The sequence below is a fragment of the Enoplosus armatus genome, chromosome 5, assembly GCF_043641665.1.
Source record: "Enoplosus armatus isolate fEnoArm2 chromosome 5, fEnoArm2.hap1, whole genome shotgun sequence".
In the NCBI taxonomy this organism is placed as follows: domain Eukaryota; kingdom Metazoa; phylum Chordata; class Actinopteri; order Centrarchiformes; family Enoplosidae; genus Enoplosus; species Enoplosus armatus.
The window spans coordinates 2,672,529-2,696,083 of NC_092184.1; the positions used below are offsets into that span (position 1 = coordinate 2,672,529).

General features: G+C 42.8%; 1 protein-coding gene across 1 annotated transcript in view; it reads left to right on the forward strand.

Annotated features, from left to right (window-relative positions):
• The first annotated feature begins 7,477 nt into the window (after positions 1-7,477).
• usp32 (ubiquitin specific peptidase 32) overlaps positions 7,478-23,555 on the forward strand; it is a 50,532-nt gene continuing 34,454 nt past the window's right edge. The window contains exons 1-2 of the mRNA XM_070905931.1: positions 7,478-7,617; positions 23,095-23,222. Of these exons, the coding sequence (XP_070762032.1) occupies positions 7,560-7,617; positions 23,095-23,222 (186 nt within the window). The 5' untranslated portion in view covers positions 7,478-7,559. The remainder of the gene's footprint in view (positions 7,618-23,094; positions 23,223-23,555) is intronic.

A 23,555-nucleotide genomic window follows, 5' to 3' on the forward strand; every position in this document is an offset into this window, starting at 1 on the left:
GTCAGAGATGGTTCTCTCTGAACCCCGGGTAGATCAAATCAAAACTATCTGCATGGCTAAATACCATTAGAGGTAAGTGAGAGATAGATTGATTCGGGTGAACTGAGCCTTTATTAGCGCCGAGTGAAGAGTCCTGGATGAAGTGAGCATGACATTTGTGGCTTTGCAGAGAAACAAGTGATGAGATTTTGCTCGGAAACCTTCTCACTGGTGGAAAATGTGAAAATCAACAAATTTAGGCACTGATATCTGCAACATGACTGAAAATGTGATGCCTTTGATAAGTTACCCCGCTGTGTTTTAAGTGAATGAAGAAAACGAGCTTTGCCTTGCTATATTGCTTCAGTGCTGTCGGACGTCTCCCTCTCTAGCAGTGATGTGAGTGGCTCTAGCTGAGGAGGTCCAGCCTTAGCCCCCTTAAAAGGACGCTCAGCTACAGTCTCGGTGCTTTGACTTTAACGGGCGCACCCTCTCCCTCCGGGAGACAGAGAACGTGTTTCCGGGGCAGACGTGGAAATGAATGTTAACCTGCAGTCGGTATTTCCAAGCAGTAAGATTTGGACAATTTGCAGACAACAGTATATTACAGTAGAGTTGGGCTTGTGACAAATGATAAATACATATCATCTTGTCTTCCAAAGTGAATAATTGCAAAAATTGAATTGAAAAACCTACCCTTAGACACTCCTACACTGTTAGATATCATGATTAGTCTATCCCAGATTTATTTAGTTCTTTCCTTCAGCTACACTGACTGCTTTTAATAAAATGTCACATGTCCTGCTGAATGGCGTTCTGCTCTATTAGGGCTACTGTTTTGGAGCCACTGGCAAGCGATTTCTGCGTCTTCTGAGATGGACTTTTCTCTGGACCACCTGTGAAAGTTCTAGAAAAGGCTCCTTTTCAATGATTTTGACATGAAGCATCTTCTGTCCCAACTGCAGCTGAACTGTCAATATCTGGCCATGATGTCACGTCCTCTGTACGGCCGGCAGGATAAAGGAAACAAACCCAGACGTGCTTTTTTTTTTTTTTTTTTTTGTTAAAAACAGTGTTGAAGTGTTTTTAGGGTTGTTTTTTTTTTCCCTTGAACAATAACCCTGAGAAACCAGCTGACTGATGAAATATACGAGACAAGGTTTTGACTTGACATCATTGGGATCTACTGATTTCTGAGAGGGAATGCCATAGTTTCAGTGCTGGAGGGGGTGGGCTGGGGGTCAAAGGGGAGCGTGGGGCTATCCGAGAAAGATGGACAAAGTTAAAGATAGAAGCTGTTATCTCTCCCGACAGCCCGCGTGGTCAGATGATTGACAACCAAATGTGATGAGGGGATGTTTCACTGTTGTCCTGTTACTGCTTCACTGTTAGCTGCAAAAAAAACATTAAAACTTATATCATTGATCACAAACTCCACATGCATTTTCCTCTGTGTTTATGCCACAAAGAACTGATTCACATCCCAGTGAAATGAAACACACCCAAACAAGTGTTGTAAACATACAAGAACCGTTGATGGTAATAAATATTAAATGTATTTTATATCACAACCCACTTAGTTTCCATCCTTCACTGGTGGACCCCCCCGTTATGACCTGTTTACAATACGCTGTACAGCCAAAAGTATGTGGACACACTAAAGTGTACCTATGGTCCGGGACTGTTTTCATGGTTTGGGCCCCTTCCATAGTGTTCTTCCAACTTTGTGGCAACAGTTGGTGGACGCCCATTCCTGTTTCAACGGTACCGTCCCCCAATGTGTGGTGGCTCTAACTCTGCGTTGTGTTGTATTGTGGTGGACAAAGCCCACACTTCCTGGAACTGTCTTTCAGCATTTTATTGCAGGGGAACAAAGCGTTCACAGCATTTGCACAAAAGCAAAAACATTAGACATTAAATATGATTGCCGTCACATGACCGTCTTGCAAATAAACCCCTGAGACACAGCCCTGGTTTGGTAGAAATGCTTTATCTTTGCATTTTTGTGGAATTTTTTTTTATAGAGGTTGAAATGGGTTTTTTTTTCCCTCCAACCCAGAGTTAGCCTTTTGCCAAAATAAAACTGGTATAATGGAATAACCAGTCAAGTTGCAGTTTACATCCATATCTATCCAGACTCATATAATACATGTAGTGAATATTTGGAAGGACTTGAACAAAAGGTATAAAGTGTATTTTTTTGGCTTAATGGAATAATGATGACATATATGTATGATTCCAGTGAATAAACATTGTTGAACCGATTCATGTGGGATTATCGTAGATATCATAAAGGCTAAACAGGTACACATGTAAAACATACACTGAGTAAGTTTTAGTGCTGTACAGTAGAGTTTAAACTACTGTTTTACACAAAACTGAAATCCCTTGCAGATGCAGGCTTTCTATTCAATATTGGTGTGATCTATGCCTCTCCCTGTGGTTGCTGGTGTCACTTCATAAAGCAAATTACAGTAATCACAAATACTCTCGCCAACAGAAACATTTTCACACTTCTAACCGGCCTATAAACAGTCTCAGAAACTGTTCATTTCAGTCTTTGCTTAGGTTGCAGAGTAACGGCCCCGCCGCTGCGTTCCCTATAAACAAACAACAAAAATAAGATTCATATTCCCTTAAACAGGTCAACAAACCAAAGAGGCTTCCCTTTCACACGTATCCGAGTGCCCACTGTCTGTTCCAACACAGCAACAGGGGTAAGATACACAAAACCAATCGTGTTCACGGGTCTAAAAAGAGAAGTTCAGATGTTTAACTAGAGTGAGAACATGAAGTAAGGGAGAGGTCAAAAATGCTATTCTTGCTACAGCTCTAAAACAGCCACACACAACACATTTTTTAAGTTCAAAATGTGGCTCATTTGACCACATTCTCCCATAGCAATGCCTCGAGTTTTTCAGTTTTGGAGATAACCATTGTTGGAATAATAGAATAGTATCAGACAGTATAAGTTGACTCTGCCGAGTGTCCTTCAGTTCTTTTTCTCTTCCGGATCGTCGATGGCGAGGTATTCAATGTGTGTCCATATACACCATATCTGCAGAGAAACAGATGGGACGTTTGGCTCCGACGTAGCTTTACATGAGCAAATGCAATGTGAAATATGAGCAATTCAATACAATATTCAATACTCTTCAACATGCTCCTGATTATCACAGGTTATTGCTACCTCCACTGACAGAGCCAGCAGGCGGCCTGCAGCCAGCAGCAGGGTGCCCTGAGCCTGGATCCAGGGAGGCAGATACAGCCAGTGGGACAGTAAACCCCACTGATACCCGTACAGCCACAGTGGGAGGCAGTGCAGCCCGCTCACCACCCACGTGCCAAGAGGTGTCCGAAACCCTAACAGCACCAAACACACAAGGTTCAAATGAACTCACGGAGTCTGTGATTTGTCTCGAGCTGCACAGCATCTCAACACCAACTTGTTCGCGGTGACAGACTGGTTACCGTTTGCCATGATGGCTTGGATGAATCGAGGGCTGGTGGCGAAGCTGTTCTTCCATTGGTCACCTCTGGTATTGTGGTTACACACAAACACACACCACTCCAATGCCGACACCAGCCAGCCCCACTGTAACACAACACATACAGGACATCAGACAAACGAACAATGCACACCATTTTAAATATGGTTTACAACGTGGATTTAATTTCAAGATGCTGATTTTAAGACCTTCCCACACCTTTTTCTATGAAGTGTGTTTTGGGTCATTATCCTGCTGAAAGACCCATGATCTCCTACACAGATCCAGCTTTCTGACACTGCGTTCATCATTACCCTCAAAAATCATGATATGTGGGAGGAAGGGATTCAGCATATACACACAAACCTCAAACAATGCTGGACACTGTTTAATTCAATTCTAAATACCACACAGACTCCACTATTCTAAAGTGAAGCTACACAAAAGCTATCTGGACGTTCTCCCAAAGGTGATGCCAGTTCTCAGAAGCAACTTTAAGCCATGGGTTTTTCCATGTGTTCTAAAGTTCAACCTTTTGGGTCTGGCATTTTTGATATTGTCTCCAAAGCCCCGGATGCTTCAAATTAGAAGACTATCAACATTTTACATCTTTGGAGTATTTCACAGTATCATACAAATGGGAAAGAATGAGTGAGTAAAGACATACAGGGTGGGTTGGAGTGATGGGATTTGTTGCCCCCCCCCCTTTTCTCTCATCAGTTTAGTTTGTTGTTACTACTGTTCCAATGTATTGTTTCCAGTCTTACATACTGATTGGATGTCAAATGGATACCTGTATACCACATATGTTGGCTTTATAATTGTTAACTGAGAAACAACTGATTCCTTGTTATCTTTTTACTGACCAAAGGGCTCAATAAAAAATGTATTTGAGAAAAACAGCTTTTGGTCAGCTTTTACGGAGTATTTAAGCATTTTTATTTTTAAAAACCCTGAAAATAATATCGCATTGTTTTAAAAAGGTACCAACCATAATTGTATTTATCCATTAAGTTTTATATTTCTGATTCTTTTGGTTTGTTTTAGTTTTTCCCTACCTTCCAGGCAGCCATTGGTTTCCAGAGACTAAAAGTTTGGTAGTCCTATGAAGTCTATCTTACACTACCATGAATTAAGCGCAGATATGATGCACTTATTTATGATAGATTATGTACTGAGAAGGTGATTTTCATCCTGCAAAACCATTACCACTAGGCTATATATAAACATTATGGTTTAGGTTGGAAAATGGTCTATTGGAGGTAGATATGATTTGTATTTCAAGTTTGTATTATAGTCTTAGATGAAATGTGTGTATAGGATTAGGGTTAGTCTTGAAAAAATACTGTCTTGATGATACTCAAGTATCATATTGTATATGGTGTTAAAACATTCCAAAATAATGAGCAGCCCTTGCTAAAGCAGCAGAAAACCTGTTTTCTGTTGTTCTATCCTAATGGAAGTGTGTCGCTAATGTAAATCTAAAAACAATGCTTACATGATAACCATATGGTAACATCATAGCCTAACGTGAGCGCTTAGCGTGAATGTGTGTATACTGTATATGTTGACTGTTCTGCAGCCATCAGACCTCAAACAGCAGGCTCCACAGCATGCCTCTGCCCAGGTTGTCCACCACTACATCTAGCCAGGCCCCAAACCTGGAGCTCTGGTCCAGCCTCCTCGCCAGCCAGCCGTCCACTCCTGCACAGAAAACAGAGCGCGCAATGTCCTGCACACTTGGTAACTATTCCTTCCTGCCAAAGCATCTTTGGGTTTTCTAAACTGGATGCAACTGTACCTACATGTAATACTTAAAGAGCCTGTATTCCAGCTGTGCATTCATGCAGTGTCATTATCAGAATGTGACCAATAATACCTTTAATTTAAAATAAAAGCTGCCCATTTGGTGAAGTCAATTTATTATATGATATGATAGGATGCAGCTTGATTAATTACATACAGTAGTTCCATTACATTCATGGATTAATGTTATTAGTTGTGAAAAATACTACACTGATAGTCTTCTGCTCTTTTTTCTTTAAATAATCCATTCTGAAATTGGTGCAAAATGCATAATCTGCAAGCGGCATAATGGGCCTTTTTCATGCTAAATGGAACCCAGCCATCATTCATTTTATTATTTACACCTACGCGCATTGCCTTCTGTGAAAATGACCTGTATACCATTTTTCTCATAGCAGGTAAAGCACAGGTGTTATTAATGGCATTAATGACAGGTAAATGAAAGACAGACATTGTTATTATTATCAACTACACCTGCGGTTCTCCTTCTCTGCATGAGGTTTATTGTGCTGGAGACATGTTCAATGCAACACCTGGAAGTGTTGATGCCAACACAAACCAGCGTCGAGCACAATTTCAAAACTATCAGCACAAGCAGGGCACTTTACCATCAAGCGCTACGGAGACTGAGTAAAGAGAGACAAAGACTGCTGGTGTCTCGTAGGCAGCCCATGCAGCAAACACAAGGCCAATCCTAAAGTATCCTGCAAGAGACGAACACACACAGAGAACTCACTGGAACAGCCGAGTGAAGGGAACTCTTCCATTCAGTGGCAGACATGCGGCGCTTGTCCTGACGTTACCCTTAGCAAGAGTCAAAGTTCAAATGTAATGAATGCGTTTTTATTAGCTCGGTGACATATTTCGTCGTCTAAAAATCACAGTTTGGTGACCCTCTTCGTCTTAATTAACTATCTAGTACTGTAATATTGTAGCAGTCTTGCTAATGTGGGTATATAGTACCGGCCAATTTCATTTTAGCCGGGTTCGCGGTTGTCGCTCCTGCAACACAACACGACAAGTACAAAACAGAGCTCCTTTAAAGAATTCAACCAAGTGTTGTCTCACCAACAATGTTCGGCCAGTAAAGGAAAACTTCGAGTCCCATCTCCGGTCAGTTATGAACGATACAGCGAAGCCTAATCAAGGCAACAACAAAAAAAAAAGATGAAGCAACCTGCCGTGTAAGCCGACCTCTCTTGCTATCAAAACAAGCGTCGTCGTATGCCCATTAACATATTCATGCTTCTGTCCCGGTATAATGATTGTGGCGCGCGGCCGGCTCTTTCATGTTGTCCACACTCTAACAGGTGACGTAGGAAGGTGACTAAGCTGTCGTACGCACGGAGCGTCACGCCAAACTCCATTCTAAAATCTGGACATTTGGGGGTGGGGGTGCTTTAAAAACATTAAAAACGGTCCGCCGGTGACCACTAAATGTCCATACATTTTTGTCCGCGTGGTACATTTTGGTGGAAGAAAACAGAAGAGATACCGCACAAATTGTGCACAAACAAAGTGTATTGAAATTGTCGTTCGGGTGTTGGGTACGTCCCGAAGTCGTGAATGTCCCCAAACAAAACCAAAGAGGTGTAAAGTGGGGTTTTACGAGAAGGGTACCTCGCGTATGAGCAATCCAAGCTTAAACTGGTACATTTCTCAATGCAGCTTGGCGGAAAGCCTCGCCGTAAACCTGAGAAAGGCAATGAGCCACCACTAACCACATATAAAACGAAATGAACTGGTTGCTATATGCTATATGTTAAATTGCAACTGAATACATAATACACATTATTTAATTAGATAATGAAAACTTTAAAGTGCTGTACTACGTACTAACTCTCCGTCTACGTGCCACTGGAGGTCGCTGTGGTGGATGTAAGCGATCGTTGTAACCACAAGATGGTGCTACTCGCACTTCTTTGCAACCGACACTACACACTCTGCACACATTGACAGCTTGGTATGACTGCGCATAATCAGTCAAAATGCATTTTTGTAATTCCAGGAACAGATGGAAAACACTATGAAGTGACTGAGATCAAAATAAAACGCAGCTTTCTGTCGTGTCGGTTGTGTTTACAAGCGTTTGAAGGAGCTGATCAACTGACCTGTAGAGTCAGATCATGTGACAGAATGGAGGCGTCACTGAAAACATTCACCCGTTCACCACATACACACACAACCAGGAACCCATTTCACAATAAACGCATAAGGCGAAGAACTCTTCTGATCATCTCAGTTCATAACGTTTATTTCCTCACATCGCAATGAAATGAGGGGAGCATGGGGGCCAAAGAGTCGAGGATAGGATTCCTGTCGTATGACGAGGCCGTCAAGAGAGGTAAGTCGAAAAGCAATGGGCTAAATCATCCTCTTGCGCTAGCTTAGCTAACTGTCAGCTTTTAGGCTAGCCCGGTACACAAGAGGAGGACGTCCTGACCACCCGTTGAAACCTAGCGGTTTAAGTGGCTTTGGTTATTGAATAAGGCAGCCACCTGTCAAAAAGTAACACACAGTCTCCACGGAGCCGCAAGGATCTAATATTCAATTCGGCATAGAAAAATGTAGGAAAGCCTCACGAATTTTAATTGTACGTTAAGTTTAACAATAGCTAAGCCTGTATTTTCCGCAGTCGCCTTCCCCCAAAAATGCACTACGTGGGGCTGCAGTAGTAAGCGTTTCCCAGCAATTAAAGCTTACATAATTTGTAGCTAAACGTCGTTGTATGGATTATTTTCATGCCGAATTGAATTATTCTTCCTAGCAATATGGGATTGGTACTGACTGGTATTTTATGAGGCTCGTGTCTTCGCTTACAAGGAAGGTCACGTAAAATTGACAGATTTTTGGACCGTGCTTGGCATGACGTTCCCTCCATAGCTACGAAAGCGTTGCCTGTGGTGCAAGTGTTGGCTAACGACGAGGGATGGGCTGGATTAGCAGTATTTGCTAAAACAGTTGTGGAGACCGCCTTGAATGTGTGCGAACTTTCTGGCTGGCACCACAGTCTACCACTAAGCTTGACGTTAGCCCTTATCACCTTAGCTAGCTAACGTTGAGTAAGGTTAATGTCTGTGCTGCTGCTACTAGCTTAATGCTACCCTGTCTTCTAGCCAAGACAGTTAGTTAGCTGGGTCGCTACAGCTAAGTTCCCAGAGGGAAATGTCTCCAGACTGTTTGTTTTTGCCTTCGTCTGGCGGATTTCAAGCCTAGCCATGTGATGTGTGCTAACGGTAATCGTCAGTGTTTGTGCTAGGGGACTGTCAGGTTGCCTCTGCTTAACTGTACACACATGATCTAGCTAACTGTGTGGTCAGGACGTTTGGCGGAACAACAAACAGATGTGCCTCACGTTGCTGTCGCTGCATTTAGTCTCTTAGAATTTAGCCCTCACACTGCGGGAGACATCGATTGCTCTCTGATCAACGTCAAAAGCGGGGTCTCCTTGGCCCGTATATACTGCAACGCCAGTTAATGTATTTCACCTCCTGTGGAATCACAGGTGCCTTTTTATGAAAGCGTTTTGCTGTCGGATAAAGCTGTGTTGTGGTTGATGCATAGTCTGAGTCTCGGTGCACTTATGTAAGATGTGGGTGAGCATTTATGAGGAAGCACATGAGATGTTATCCCTGATGGCGTTCTTGTTGCACTTTACTCCCTCCCTGGGTTGGCAACAGCTGAGCTTTGCCAGTCTGGATTCCAGGCCACCAGAGGCTGTTACACATTCATCCAGGACAGTGTCATATCTTTACCAGGGTCCTACTTGGGAAGTTAGACTGACCAGTCCTCTGCATTCATATTTATCTAAATGATTATGGTATTTTACTTGAAGTGTAAGTTATTTTAAAGCCAGGATTCTTTACTGTTATTTTCTCACAGGAGCCCCATGTTTGAACAAACCTTGACGTATTGTGGCTTCTATCGCTTAAATGGCATCTTCTCAATATCGACTCCATGTGTGGCAGGTTGGACATTCCTCGAGATGATTGCCATTCCCACTCTGATGATCACATGTGACCACACACACACACACAGGCAGTGGAATTATCCAGCCATCCAGCCTTATCTGACCAGTCACATGGCAGCCCTCCTAATTCCCACAGCAGGCTCGACTGCAGCAATTATAGGGTCAGTTTTCATGGAAGCTCACTCTAGTAGGACACCAGTAGGATAATGGTCAGGGAGCATCCTGTTGGATAGGTTAGGCTTTGATGTGTTCCTGTCGTAAACCCAGGATCATTCAGACTTCCTTCAAGCCTAATTTTGAGAGTTGATTGTGCACTCTCGGTTCACTTTGTTTCTAACTGCAACATTGTGTTATTGCTTCCATATGTCTATGACTAGTATTTTTTGTTGTTGGAGATATTTGTGTCCACTATAGACACAAAATAGGTTACCCAATTGTCCATCAAAATGAATCGTTTTTTGTCATGTTTTTGCTCTGTGGTGTTTGTGCGTGTGCAGCATAAAGGGACGACACGCGTACACTTCCTTATACAGCCTTGTGTTGTAAAATAAATGACTTGATGGTTAAATATTTGCATCTGCTCAGACTGTTAGACGGAGCGCATAAGTATTCTTAAAAAGAACAGTTGGATCAGTGCCGGATACGTTTGTGCATTATGAATGTGATGAATTAAATTACAGTAAAGGTTTGAAATGGATAAGAGATGAGAAATTGTTCCCAATTTGAAGTCATATAGAGCATAATCACATCATCATACTGCTGCGCTGGTTCTCAATACTTTTACGGATTTCATCAATCTGTATAGGCACACAAGGAATTTCAGCACTGACAGGTCTCTGCCACAATCTAGAAGAGTACATTTGCTAATTAGTGCAGAGATTTAACAGACTTCCCTCGTAACGAGCCAAAACAGGAGGTGGACACAACTGTCCACTACGCCAGAGTGGAGAACTGAGTTGCAAGTCCTCTTCCCTTTTTCCTTAAGAGTGTGTTAAAAGAAACTGTCCTGGGGGGGTCATTGGCGTGCAAAATTAGCATGTGTGATAAAATTCATTTGAAAAGTAGTCAAAGGCTCAAAGCTGCGTGCATAACTTCAAGAGAAAAGTCATTTGAGGTCCAAATATTGAATCAGCTGGGTTGCCCACAAGGTTAACGGGAGTGTAGAGTTAAAGGTTGCTACGTCGCTGTGCCAGACTTGTTTAAATAAATGCAGCAATTTAAAGAAGTCCAGTTTTTGAGTTTGGGTCAGTTCTGGTGCAGTGTTTGTTCCTGATTGAATGGCAAAGTCTTGAAATGCTCGACATTTTAATGTCATAGCCCTGACCAGGTGATTATGGCTCACTGGCTCCGTTAATGTACAAAATTGATAGGGGAAAAAAATGGTATTGGGAACTTATCCAGAAGGCTAGTGTCATTCTGTGTTGAGTAACTTCAAGGTTAATGTTTAAAGTAATGTCCTTTTTTTAAATGGAAATTTACAGTGGAGAAAGAATACTTCCAAAGTAGCAGCTGACTGTATATCCCGATAATGCCTGATAATATTCAGTTAGCAGAACTCCTGTTTGTCCTTGCCAGAGGTTTTGACTCACCTCTATGGTAATTATGAAGCCATAGATTGTGGAGCAGTTTTATTGCATTGCATTATGTTGTAACACCTGGCAGCGTTACCCCCGCCTTCCACGCGAACATGTCCGTAGAAATCCTGGTTAAAGAGGTCAGTAGATGGGCAGCTCCCTGATAGCCAGTGTCTTTTCTGACGCTGGATAACTCAAACATACAGCCTGACTGTGTTGGCCTTTTCGTTGCAAGACAGGCCCCAGTTGGAAAGTGTATGTCTGTTTGTATAGGTAAAGCTGGGGAGGATGTATAAGGGTATATATAAATGTTTTTTGAAATCAGGTTCTACTTGATACATTTTCCTATGGAGTCCCTGGAACACCTTCACGGGCCATTTGAACCTTTGTGGTCGACCACCACACAGTTTAGTAACACAACAACCATGGTCTTCACTCTAACTGCTCTGACACACTGACTAACGGTCACCTGAGAACTGCATAGCCTTGCATTTCTGGTTGACGTCAGCAGGCCTTATCAGCCTAGGTGATAGACCGCTGCTTTGCATTCTTACCTCGTGCTCCTGGTTTGTGGATGTAGATTTGTCTACTGCTGCCATAAAAGCTTCCAGTGTGGTGTTTGCTGTGGAAACATGGTCAGGCTGTTTTTACCAGCCGTGACAGCGCGTGGCTGGTATTGTTTTCACCTTGTGAGTCTGTGCCATCATGGCAAAATGTGGTCCTGGAGACACCTACTGTAGCGGGAACTACCAGAGAAGCAGTTTTGAGGACTTTGCCAGGTGTTTATGTCTTTCTGTCTGTGGACTGATTTTGTCAATGCGATAGCGTCATAACCATGCAAGACAGCGTCACGAAACTTTACTTGTGTGTGGTTGAGATCAAAATGAAGGCAGAGTTCGAAGATGGGTGGTGGTCTGAGTACGGACGCCGGAAGTAGGGGGGTAAGAAGTAGGGAAGGGGCCATTAGCCCTCACTTTATGCCCCTGGCCCAGATTTGTCGTTAATGGTAGTTCTTAACAGATGTTTGCGCAAAATACCACGTTAGCATGTGGATGTGGTCCGACCCATGAGAACTGAGTACTGTAATGTAATAATGTGGGCATGATTACTGTTGCATGTTGACAGCGATCGCGGCTGGTGGGATCTGATTGCAAGATGATCTCTCGTTTAGATTGTTGCAATGTGAATGGTACACAGTGGTGCTGTATCATATATAAGTATATTTTTAGGTTGGCTATAGAAAGCAGGACTGTCTAGGATACAGTTTAACATGCAACCTCCATGTACACAGTATGTCTGTGTATGACATTTGACTGAAATATTGAAAAACTTGATACAAACTCAATGGTGCAAGTCATTAGGCATTATTAAACATGTATGTGCATTTCTAGATGACTGGAATGTTTATTTTTGATAAATGACTAATGTTCAGTTAAACAATTAATTATCAGTTATGCAGGCTGTTGAACAGTCTCCTTAATCTGAAAGTTACTCAATCATTGTGGTCTTTGACGTCATCTGATATTAATCAGTAACATATAGTCTTAAGCCTTTAGTATTAGCAAAGGTGCACAATAGGTGCATACTTTATTGTGATCTATAATCTTATTAAATGGCCTCTACACATGCTATGACAAGACGGAATCTGATGCAATACTTTTATTTGCCCAAATAACAGCTGCCCAGTGCACAAAGAGTTCACAAAGAGCTTTATTAAACCTCCTCCTCCTGGCGGCCCAAAGCTCCTGTCCTTGCGGTGTAAACACCAACACTCCCCGGGTGCTCTGAGCTCCCGGTCCGGGCAGAGGACCACTAGCTGCACGGCTAACTGAGCCAACTAACAGCAGCTACAGTTAGCGGTTACTTTAACAACAAGTTAAGTTATCTGTCGATCGGGAAACTCCATAAATCGCAGAGAGTTGAGGCAGAGCAGCATCAGACAGCGTGTTTACTCCATCCATGAGAATCTATTTTGCCTGCCGTTGTGGGTCTTCTTCTTCTTGTTTTACTCTTTAATGAGTGTATGAGTATGTACGTCCGCTTACACAGAGGACGTCAGTTGAGTAGGCATACACACTGCTAAAAGAATGTGGCCATGTGCGGCCCAGACCACCTCCACTTGTGATCGGATCACCCGGGACGCATGTTAATACCAGGTATGAACAGGGCCAGTGATGTAAATGGCCACAAACCTTATTGTAAATGTCCGGTATGACAGCCTCAGATATACAGTGTCGTGATGGTAACGTTGGGCCGTACCGAGGTTCCATAAACTCTGTAAGGCGGCAAAAAAAAAACATTTTTCCTAAGTGATAAATTCAGTGCTGTCTTATCTACGACCACCTGTGTGAACTTGGTATATTCTGTTTTCAGGTGCCTCATCTTATTGGTCGTGTTCTAAGTAGCTTTTTTTTATCAGCTTGCGGACAATGCATGTAGCTGCGGGGCTCTCACAATAGCTCCCATGGTAGCTTCCATTGTGGTTGCTGTAAGTTGTGGATAACGTCTGTTATGACACCTAGCAAGAATGGCTGTTGTAAAGGGGACCAGCTTTGCAACACAAGGCAGCCAAAAACACAATAGAGTAGAGTAAACAAAGTCCAAAGGGCTTGTCTTAATAGGAAAAACACAGGTGTTACTAATAACATTAATGATATGTCCGTTCGATTCAAGTGTCCCACTAAGCGATGACAGCAGAAAATTGACACTCTGAAATTGAAGCAGCTAAATGGAATTCAGCCATCATTCATTTTATTATTTACACCTGCTGTGTCAAAATGTCTTGAGTGAAAAAGGCCTATTATATTTTGGTTTGATTTTGAAAGTTTGAGAATTTCGGGGATTTGACTTCCTTTTTTAAATGGCTCTACTGCACCCAGTTGTTATTGTTGTTTGATAATTCATTTTCCCCAGATATTACTGCCACTGGACTTCACAGCCTGCAGCAGAAGACAAAGCCTATGCTAAACAGAAGGGATTATAGTATCATTATGAGGATTTTTATAAAATATACAAAAAGACATATTGATATTATTGTTTTGGGTTGTTTTTCTCTTTCCCTATCAGCAGCAGCCTCATGATGAATGTTAGGTGTCATGCCCACGGGTGAAATGAGCTTTTTAAGAACAGCACTCCCTGTATGTTTCTTCCTGCAGGCCTGCCTGTTGACAGTTCACCACCTGGGCTCACGTGAGTTCAGTATTTGCATGCTGCTACTGACTCCTCGGTGCTCCCTGCCGGGGTGTTTCCAGGCTCGCCGGGTAGCAGCAGGCCGACCAGGCCCAGCTTATTTCATAGGACAGCAAATATTAAGTCACAGCAGGAGGCTTTGCTGGTTGCCGCTCTGCTGCCATGATAATTTAGTAAGGTGGTGTGTGTGTGTGTGTGTGTGTGTGTGTGTGTGTGTATGTGTGTGTGTGCTTGAAATGCAGGTGTGTGTGAACAGTATAAGAGAGAGAGAAAAGTTAAAAATGCAGTGCTGCGTATCTGGCAATACCTATTGTATGTAATGGTCCCAGGCTTTGTGTGTGTGTGTGTGTGTGTGTGTGTGTGTGTGTGTGTGTGTGTGTGTGTGTGTGTGTGTGTGTGTGTGTGTGTGTGTGTGGAAAGTGTGTTGGGGCAGTTGCAGATATCGGACCCATTGTTTGCTCTGCATTGAATGGCAACCATTGCAATTAATGCAGCCCAGTGTCCAAGAATACACCCATTGCATCACAGCATCAACAATACACAAAGTGTTCTCCATAATGTGGACCGCTTTGTTTTCCATCCCCGTTTGTCCATCTAGTTGTAACAGTTTTGCTATTATCTGGTAGTACTATTTTGTCATCGAGTTGGATCAGTAGTATAATGGAACACTTCTTCTCACTAATTCACAAACGAGACATTTTCTTTATTAACTGTTTGGATTTTCAGTAGCCTTGCTATATTGCAGACTTGAGTGAAACTAGAGTCAGGAAATGAGAGCCAGCAGAGATTGTAGTTGAATGTTGTGAATTTTAACTTGTCATGCTGATGATAAACTATTAAGGCTGGTCTGTAAAATGTCAGAATGTCAGATTGCATATTTTGTCTGACCAACAGTCGAAAAACCCAAAGGTATTCACTTTACACTGATAGAAGATGTCATAACCAGCAGATCCAGCGACAGTGGGTGGCCAGTAGACATTGCTTTAAGGGGTCGAAAGCTAAAAGGGAACCACTGGTGTAGACGGTCATTGAAGTTGTTGTTTTGATACTCTCAACAACTTAAAAGCATAGAAACAATGATTTAGTGAGGCAGATGTCACTTGAGGGAAGAGTCCCATACTTCGTGCTATATCACACAGCTGGAAGTCTTTCCAGCTGGAAGGAGTTTGGTTCCACTTCTGTGGCCCAGCTGCACCAGAAAGCTAAATCCAAGGGATGAGAGACCCACGGGCTGGGCAGGTGACCAGTGCAGCCAGAGCCAGATGGAGGGAAAATACAGCATCTCAAATCAATGTCAAACACGACCTGAATGTACAGTAGATATCTAATGCTGAATGCTGTAACGTCTTGGGCATTGAGTGGATGTTAAGATGGATTTTTCTGCTAAGGTGGTAACGTGTTCATCACAAGCATTGTGCATTCAGCCACCTGAAAAAGATAAGTGTAAAGTAACGGTTTGATTTCAATAATATGCACACAAACACAGCCTCCGCTGGCCCTGGTGTGTCTGTACAGACTTCAGAACAGAAGTTAAATGGAGGAGGTCAGTAGTGAGTTGTTAATAGGCTGCCTGCCTGCCTGGCTGGCTGGCTGGCTGGCTGGCTGGCTGGCTGCTCGATCCACCTCCTTCCAGTGGACAGTGGACTGCTGTGGATGAACTGTCAGCAGGCTGTCCATTAACCACCCTGTCACCGTAGAGATTGAGTGAGCGCAGGGCTCACCGGAGTGAAGGTGCAACACATAGTCTAGATAACGAGCCCCTCGACCCCCCTGGTTATTTACGACACACACACACGAGCCGCCACAGCTACGAGATTAATGCGTGCAATGTGACTTTCATGTGGATAAACTAGAGTCCGCCTGCTCATCATCGCCATCATATCATATCGGCTTGTATTTACTAACATGCTGTGCGTCATTGTTTTATCCGAGGTGTGTACATCACTGATAAATGCCCAGCGTTTAAAAGGCAGTCTCCCCACAAGCCTGGAACCTTCCCACACGCCCAATCAACAGGACTGAAATCAGACAAAGCAACCAGTTTGAGATAACGTGAGCTTGATGAGGTCTCACGAGCGGAAATTAATTGGCCGAAAAAACGGAAACCAATCTGCAGTGTCAGCAAGCGGATTTGTTTAATGCACTTCACTAAGATCAAATAAGATACTAATCCTAGAATGTGCGGTATATTAGTGGCCCGTAGTGGAGTTTCCGTGGAAACCAAATGCGCATGAGTTGGCTAAACGAGATTCTTTTCTGAAAGTGAAATTCATCCGTTATTTTCAGAATCATTGTATGGCTCTTGTGAGGGGTGCAGTTGTTAATGGGAACCTGCATTCTAGGATGACTCATATTTAAACAGTTTGGCACAGAGCCTCTTCTTAACCATTTTATTTCACACAGGATGATCAAACTTTTATACCGTCTTTATACATATTTTTTTCGGGGAGCGTTTTTGTGCCTTTATTACAGACATTAGAGAGAGATGATGGAAAATGAGAGAGAGAGGGAGGGAGAGAGAGAGATGCAGCGAACGCCCCCGGGCCAGACGTGAACCGGGGCCATTGTTCATGGTCGCCCCCCCCCCCGAAATGTGCAATGCTGTAGATGTTATTTAAGGTCTCGCAGGGCTTCTTCGTATTAATACGAAATAAAACAGTGACGTAGCTGAGAAGTCTGGGTTATTTTGTTAAAGTGAAGAGGGCTTTAGGGCTGCAACTAATGCTTATTTTCATTACCTGTTAATCTGCCAAATAGTCAAATGTCTGGATGTGAAGTGTCTAGCTGTGAGAGATGAGGGTTTTACTGCAGACAATGTAGCATTAGAGAGGAGGAAGGAGAGACTCTCTGCGGAAGATTTGATGCTTCTTGTCTCGCGAATACAGTCAGCTCCTACCTTACAAGACACACACAAGGGTGCTCTATTCACGCCGGAGCTTTGTGCACTCTGTGTATGATTGGCTGCCTGCAGGGTTGCTAAAGCCCGTGATTCAGCACTTCGACACTAATCAGCTCTGCACTCCAATTGGGATTATGTTGCCCGCTCATATATTGAGTTCAACTCGGAGCAATAAAAGCATCACCCTGCTGTTCTGGGACACGTTGCCCATTGTGTCACTGTGGGTAATTTTTTAAAAGAAATGTAACCAGAGCAGTTTCATTGAGAGTGATACTTTTTTTTTTTTTTTTTTTGCAGGAAAGCCCTGCTCCTCACTTACAGTTACACACTTAAACACCTGGGAGCTACCCAGTGCAACCAGAGCTTCATCTCTTGGCCACGTTAAGGGCTTTGCTCAGCGCCTCACTGGTGGTGAGGGGGGAGCGGCAAGTGCTGCTCTTACAGTTTCCCCCCCATCCCTCAGATTTATCCCTTGCAGTCAGTAGACCAAACTGCCAACCTGAGAGTTTGTAGGAGCCACATCAGCACCAGCTCCATACGTGAAGCCCGAATTTGGTTGTTTCTGCCCCCTTTTGCTGTGTGCGCATCCTTAATTGTTTGTTAATGGGACATCCATCTACATTGACACCGTCATACAGTGAAAAGTCATTTGGATAGAATTTAGACAACCTCTCTTCATATCCAGGAAACAAATACTGGACTTCAAATGCAGCCTTAAACCCACAGCAGAAAAATAGACAAGATTTCTTTTCTTTTTTTTTTTCTTTACTCAAAGCGGTAACGCCTGTCACGATATCTGTGGATATCATTAATTGAGATTGCTGGTTTTTATTTGTGCCGTTCCAAAATTCAGATACTCTCCACGCTGCGCATCAGTAAACGGTTCCTTTGTTGTAATGGAGCGCAGTGGGGCATTTTTGACAGCTGCTGTACCTGGAGCACAAAGGAGTGGTGGCCTTATATAACCAAAACCAAAACCTTATTCCATTCTGATTCTTTTCTTGTGAATGTCCTTATGATTCTTCTGCATTGCAAGTCTGCCTCCATATAGCAACAACATATCCTCAGTACCAAGCTGGTCTGAGTTCCGCATGCCTCTGCTTTGTGAAAAACCTTCTTCTGACTTTGACTCTTTTCTCATTTGTTTTTTTTTATGAGTTCTTTTTTTGTTTTTTCTCCCATCTTCAGACGCAACGGTCATTCGCTGTAATTCACTTTCCTCTCTGTAGCCATGTGAGCAATACCCCCTTTCCTATTTATGCAGTTTAATAAGCACATAACCGTCTTCGTTAGGGGCCAAAGCAGAATTATGTTGGAGTTGAGCTTTGGAAAGAAATCTGTTTTCATTACTGACTTCTAAAGGGTCCATAAAGAAACAAAGGGAATGGTGCAAATCACAACCCTGCAGCATGATAACGGATGTGTTTGACTTTGGGAATGCATTATTTTGCATATTGTATTTTATATATTTTGCACCGTAAATAGGCTTTTATGGCTGGTCAGCCACCGGGACTGACCCCTCTGTGGACCTGTGCTCACAAACATGCAAAAATACAAAGTCATCTGTTAATTTAATGATCCTATCAAATGAATAGTTTGACATTTTGGGAAATATGCTTCAGAAGGTTAGCTTAGCCGAGCATAATGACTGGAAACAGGGGGAAACAGCTAGCCCGGCTCTGTCCAAAGGTAGTAAAATCTCACCTCTAAAGCTCACTAAATAACAGGTTATATCTCAGGCATATTTTGCTTGCTGAGTGCAATGACTTCCTGGAGTCATGTTGTCTCCAGGAAGTCACTGAAATAGTCCGGCACATATCCCCATAAAACCACAACTTTGCATTTTTTACTCTTCAGTTTTTCTACTGCTTCCTTGAAATAAGAATGTTGACCTGTTCCTTTTTAATGCAGCTACAGTACCCAAATGGCCTGCAGTGGCAAGTGCTTAATAACTCAGGAAATGTTTCAAAGCTCCAGTCCAGTTCTTGCTGATCTGCATTGTCAGGACAAAAGCCTGAATAGTAGTTGCACACACATTCGACTTCTTTCGCTGCTTCTCCTTTCTTATAAACATCCCACAGCAAATGGAGGCAAAAGAAGGTGAAATAATACCCTGACTATCAGCTGATCCCCCCTCATTTTGACAGCTCTGTTTAATTCCCTGAAGACCCACCAATTCCTCATCAATCCCCAGTTGCATCAATTCTGTCAAAGACCAGCGTCCTGGTGTTGCTGTCCACAGCAGTTTCCTTTAATTTATTTGCATCATTTGCTTCTTCAGATCACTTTGTTTGTACACTAGGCAGTAAAGACGGTAAGGATGGAGGGTTTGTAGGAGAGAGAATCTATCTAACTGCTGGAGAGTCATGTGCCCGATTTAAACGCAGCACTGTATTTGTAGTATTAGGAAAAAAAGCAGATTCATGCAGCCAAGGCCGTTCTTTGAAGGCGTTTGCTTTGCCTGTTTAAAGCCAACTGACAGCAGTCAAAGTGAAACTGTGTTCTGTCTCTGATTGAGAAACGAGTGGTTAATGGTTACTGTGGAGAGCAAAAAGGGTCACCAGGCAAACCAAGGTATACTTTTTAAAAGGTCCAGATAGAAGGGGCAAATGAGCTGTGTGTGTGTGTGTGTGTGTGTGTGTGTGTGTGTGTGTGTGTGTGTGTGTGTGTGTGTGTGTGTGTGTGTGTGTGTGTGTGTGTGTGTGTGTGTGTGAGCAATGCAAGTGTCCTTGTTTAACCCTGCCATCAAGTCTTGACTGTTGTATACATGGGTTACATTCAGTTTGCTGTCATTTGGACTATGTGAGATACAGGCCTTTTTGCACATCCAGTGCGTTACATGTAACTAATTTAAATAATTCTATTTTACCTGTTAACACCCCCCCCCCCCCCAACAGCAGTCATTTCTTTCACTACTCATTCATTATCTGTTATTTATTTTCTCTTGCTCTGTTCAAGTCAAGCAAGAATTACAATCCAGTTCCTTGTGCACACTTAATGGGTTTTTTTTTCTCAGTAGTCTAGAATTACTTTTGGCTGCTTTCCTTGCCTTTGAAGTCAAATTATACGGTCTTCGTTTTACAAGCAAGTTTGGGCTGTTTGGTCTGTGGATGGAGTTGTTTGGTGTGTGTTTTTTTGCGCTGTTATAGCACATTTAAGATTTTACGGCAATATGGCCATCCATTTTTGTAGCTGGGTGTGAAATGTATAAAATGATGATGCTGAAAATCAATTTGGGGTTGAAGAATAATACAGTTTTGGAGTAATTCAGGTTCAAATCTGATATGTATTTTGACAGTTTATTTGAATGTACAAACTGTGCGAAGCACACTGTTGAGAAGTCAATGTAAACTGTAAAGGAAAAGCAGTGGTAGTGCTTTGAAAGGTCGATTGCTCAGTATGAGTATGATGTTCCAGTTGTAGTTCATTACATTACTTCTGCTAGAAGAACTTGATTGCTCTAATGTGTTGCCACCCAACATGCTACAAGTCAGGTCCATGTCGTTCATATAGCCCAAGATCACAAATCACACGTTTGCCTCAAGGGGCTTTACAGTCGGCACAGCATACGACACCCTCTGTGCTTAGACCCTGGATTGCATACTGCACATTGCTGTGTGTTTGTGTGTTTGTGTGTGTGTGTGGGGGGGGGGGTGAGCATGTCTTGACCAGCTGGGTAGTCTTCAAGTTTGAACCAAGAGGCCAGATGGACTCTACCGCCCTCTACAGGCTAGTGTCAAAAGAGTTTATCACCAGATGTACTGTGCACTCAGAAAGTATTCAGACCCCTTCACTAGCATAATACCAGCAATGTGACGAGGGCTACAGCTGACGATTGCTTTCATTATCGATTAATCTGCCGATTATTTTCACGATGAGTCTATAAAATGTCAACAAATGGTGGAAAATGCTCAAAGTGACGTCTTCAAATTGCTTCTTTTGTCCAACCAATAGTCCAAAATCCAAAGATCGTTTTACATTTTTGCTGGAAAAAATGACTGAAACGATTAATTGATTATCAAAAGAGTTGTCTGTTAATTTTCTTTCAATCGACTAGTCGCTGCTGCTCTAAATGCGACCCGATTGTTGATGGAGAGTTGTGGTTGCCTGGGTGAAATTATGAGAGGAAGAACAAGTCAATTATGGTAATGGTAATAATGGTAATGAGCTCAGCCTCGCAGTAAATTGTACCCAGAGACGTTTTTCACTGAGTGGATTTATATGTTACATTGCCACACTCCAGGGGAAGAAGAAGCTAAAATAACCCCATTTTCTGTGACATGCAATTCTTATGATAAACGAGGCTAAAACTCCATGAGCCCACCAAGATATGCAAGTCTTTCTTTTTTTTTTTTTTTTACATTCATCCTCTCTATAACGAAGCAATTAATGTCTTTTTGACCAACTATTTGCCCAAACTTGTTCGTAACCAGCAAATCTTTTGTATGTTTTAGATTAGAGAATTGGTTCAATTATTAATTAAAATCCAAATTTGGGATTTTTATGAATGTTAGGCCAGTGGACGTCTCGATTTATGAAGTTACAGGCTGGTGGTTGATGCTAGCGGTAATGTCTCCTCATCTCTACCGGCCCCTGAGTGGTGGTGGTGGTGGTCCAGTTCAGCCAACAGCACATTGCACAGTGTGCAGCTCCATCTGGAAAGCTCCACCGGTGTTTGATCTGGATGGAGTGACAATATAGCTGCATGTGTTTCATTGCAGCAGCAGAGCAAGCAAGGTAATTGTTGCCATTGGGACTCCATCCTGGTATCACACACACACGCACACACACACACACACTGTGACATAGCTTTGACCTGAAGTGGAAGCCTTTATCAGAGAGCAGCGGAAGACAATAGGATGTGTGTTGTATGAAGTGCTACGTGGCTGATGCTGCTGATGGTTACAGCTCTGCACTAGCACAAGTCCTCACATGAGAAGACCTTGACCTCTTTTTGAGTCTGTGTGTGTGTGTGTGTGTGCGTTTAACCAATTTGATTGCAGTATTGTACTGAGGTGTTGCACATACCCCCCCCCCCCCCCCCCAGGGATCAATAAAATATTTCTGATTCTGTATAATGTATCAGAACATTACATTTTACATAGTTGTCTTGAATCAAAGGGACAGTCCAACATTTTGTGTGAACCACTTGTTGGCCGTCTCAACCAAAATCAAAAGATGGGTATCGGTTTGACCTGTGTGTGACCTCTACAGGGGACAGGTCTCGGACATGTGTTTAGCCTAGCTTAGCAACACCAGTGTCAAGGGGAAATAACAACAAACAATTGTCCAATATTCACTCTTCTTTTTAGCTCTGGTGTGAATTAAGTAAGTAATGTTCATATTCTAGACTAGAACTATCGTAGACTGTATGCAATCTATGAGAACTATCTGTAATATAATAATACAAGTATGAACTTATTGAAGGCTGAATGTATTCGCCAACAACCAACCAACCAAGTGCAAAATCTGACTAACGCAATCAAAATCTCTCCAATTAAACGAAACATATATGAAACAAACGTGTTGACCTGCCTCAGGAACTGCAGCCGAACCTACCCGGCTACATTGTGCGGCGCTCGCAGGCGATCGATTCTGCGATCATTGTAGCCTGACACTTCTCACGACCACTCTGCTGGAACCGTCATGCTGCAGCATTTCCCTTCAACGCCACAATCTCATTCTCACGGGCTAAGATTTCAGCGTTAAAACTGAGCTCAAACGAAATCCTCGTTGCTGCTCAGATTGTTTAAGACCTCCTCCCTCTGAGAGCAGAGCCTGCTCCGCCTCGTCCAACTGCGTCACTGTTTGCTATAAATGGTCAATTCTTGAAATATGTTCAAATTCCTGACATATTATGACTGTCCATATTATTCATTACTGCTAATTTTGATTGTTCACACGTCAGCCGAGTGTCAGCTGTTTGTCAGAACAGTTACATTCTTTTTCCACAAATACCCTTCTGTCACGCTATTTTTGGGTCGTTTCACCCAAAGCACAAAAACCAAAACATTCTTCTTTCCCTTATCAAAATCGTATACTTTCTTTGCTGGGAATTTTGAGACCTCTGCTGCTGACGGTTCCTAGTTCAATGGAGGTGGAGTGAATCTGGTTTATAGCATTTAAACACATTTGAACTCAACCGCAACGTGCCTAATCACTTCTCTTTTTCCGTCCTTCCCTCTCTAGTCACGGATGTGGAATTGAAGCGGCTGAAAGATGCCTTCAAGAGAACCAGCGGCATCACCTATTACATGACCCAGCAGTGCTTCTACAGGGAAGTGCTGGGAGATGGAGTTCCCCACAAAGTCGCAGAGGTAAGCCACAGTAATGTCACGCGCCATGTGCCATTGAGCGTGGTAGTTACTCTGAAGTGGTAGTAGTGGTGAATGCTGTGCGGGTAGCTGCCGAAATAGGTTGGGTTGAGTCAGTTCTTTGAGATCATCCAGTGTCCCCTGAGATATGAGGAGGTGAGAGACGATATCTGATCAAGTCCAAAAAGAGAGGCTTTTGTGCAAGTACCCCTGAACTTTAGAGTAATTGGAGACGACTATGGTGGTTTTGTGAGTGATTTGTGGGACATGGGGATCAATATAGGCCCAGACAGCATTACAGCTAGCAGAGGGTATAGTGACAAGTTGATAACTGGC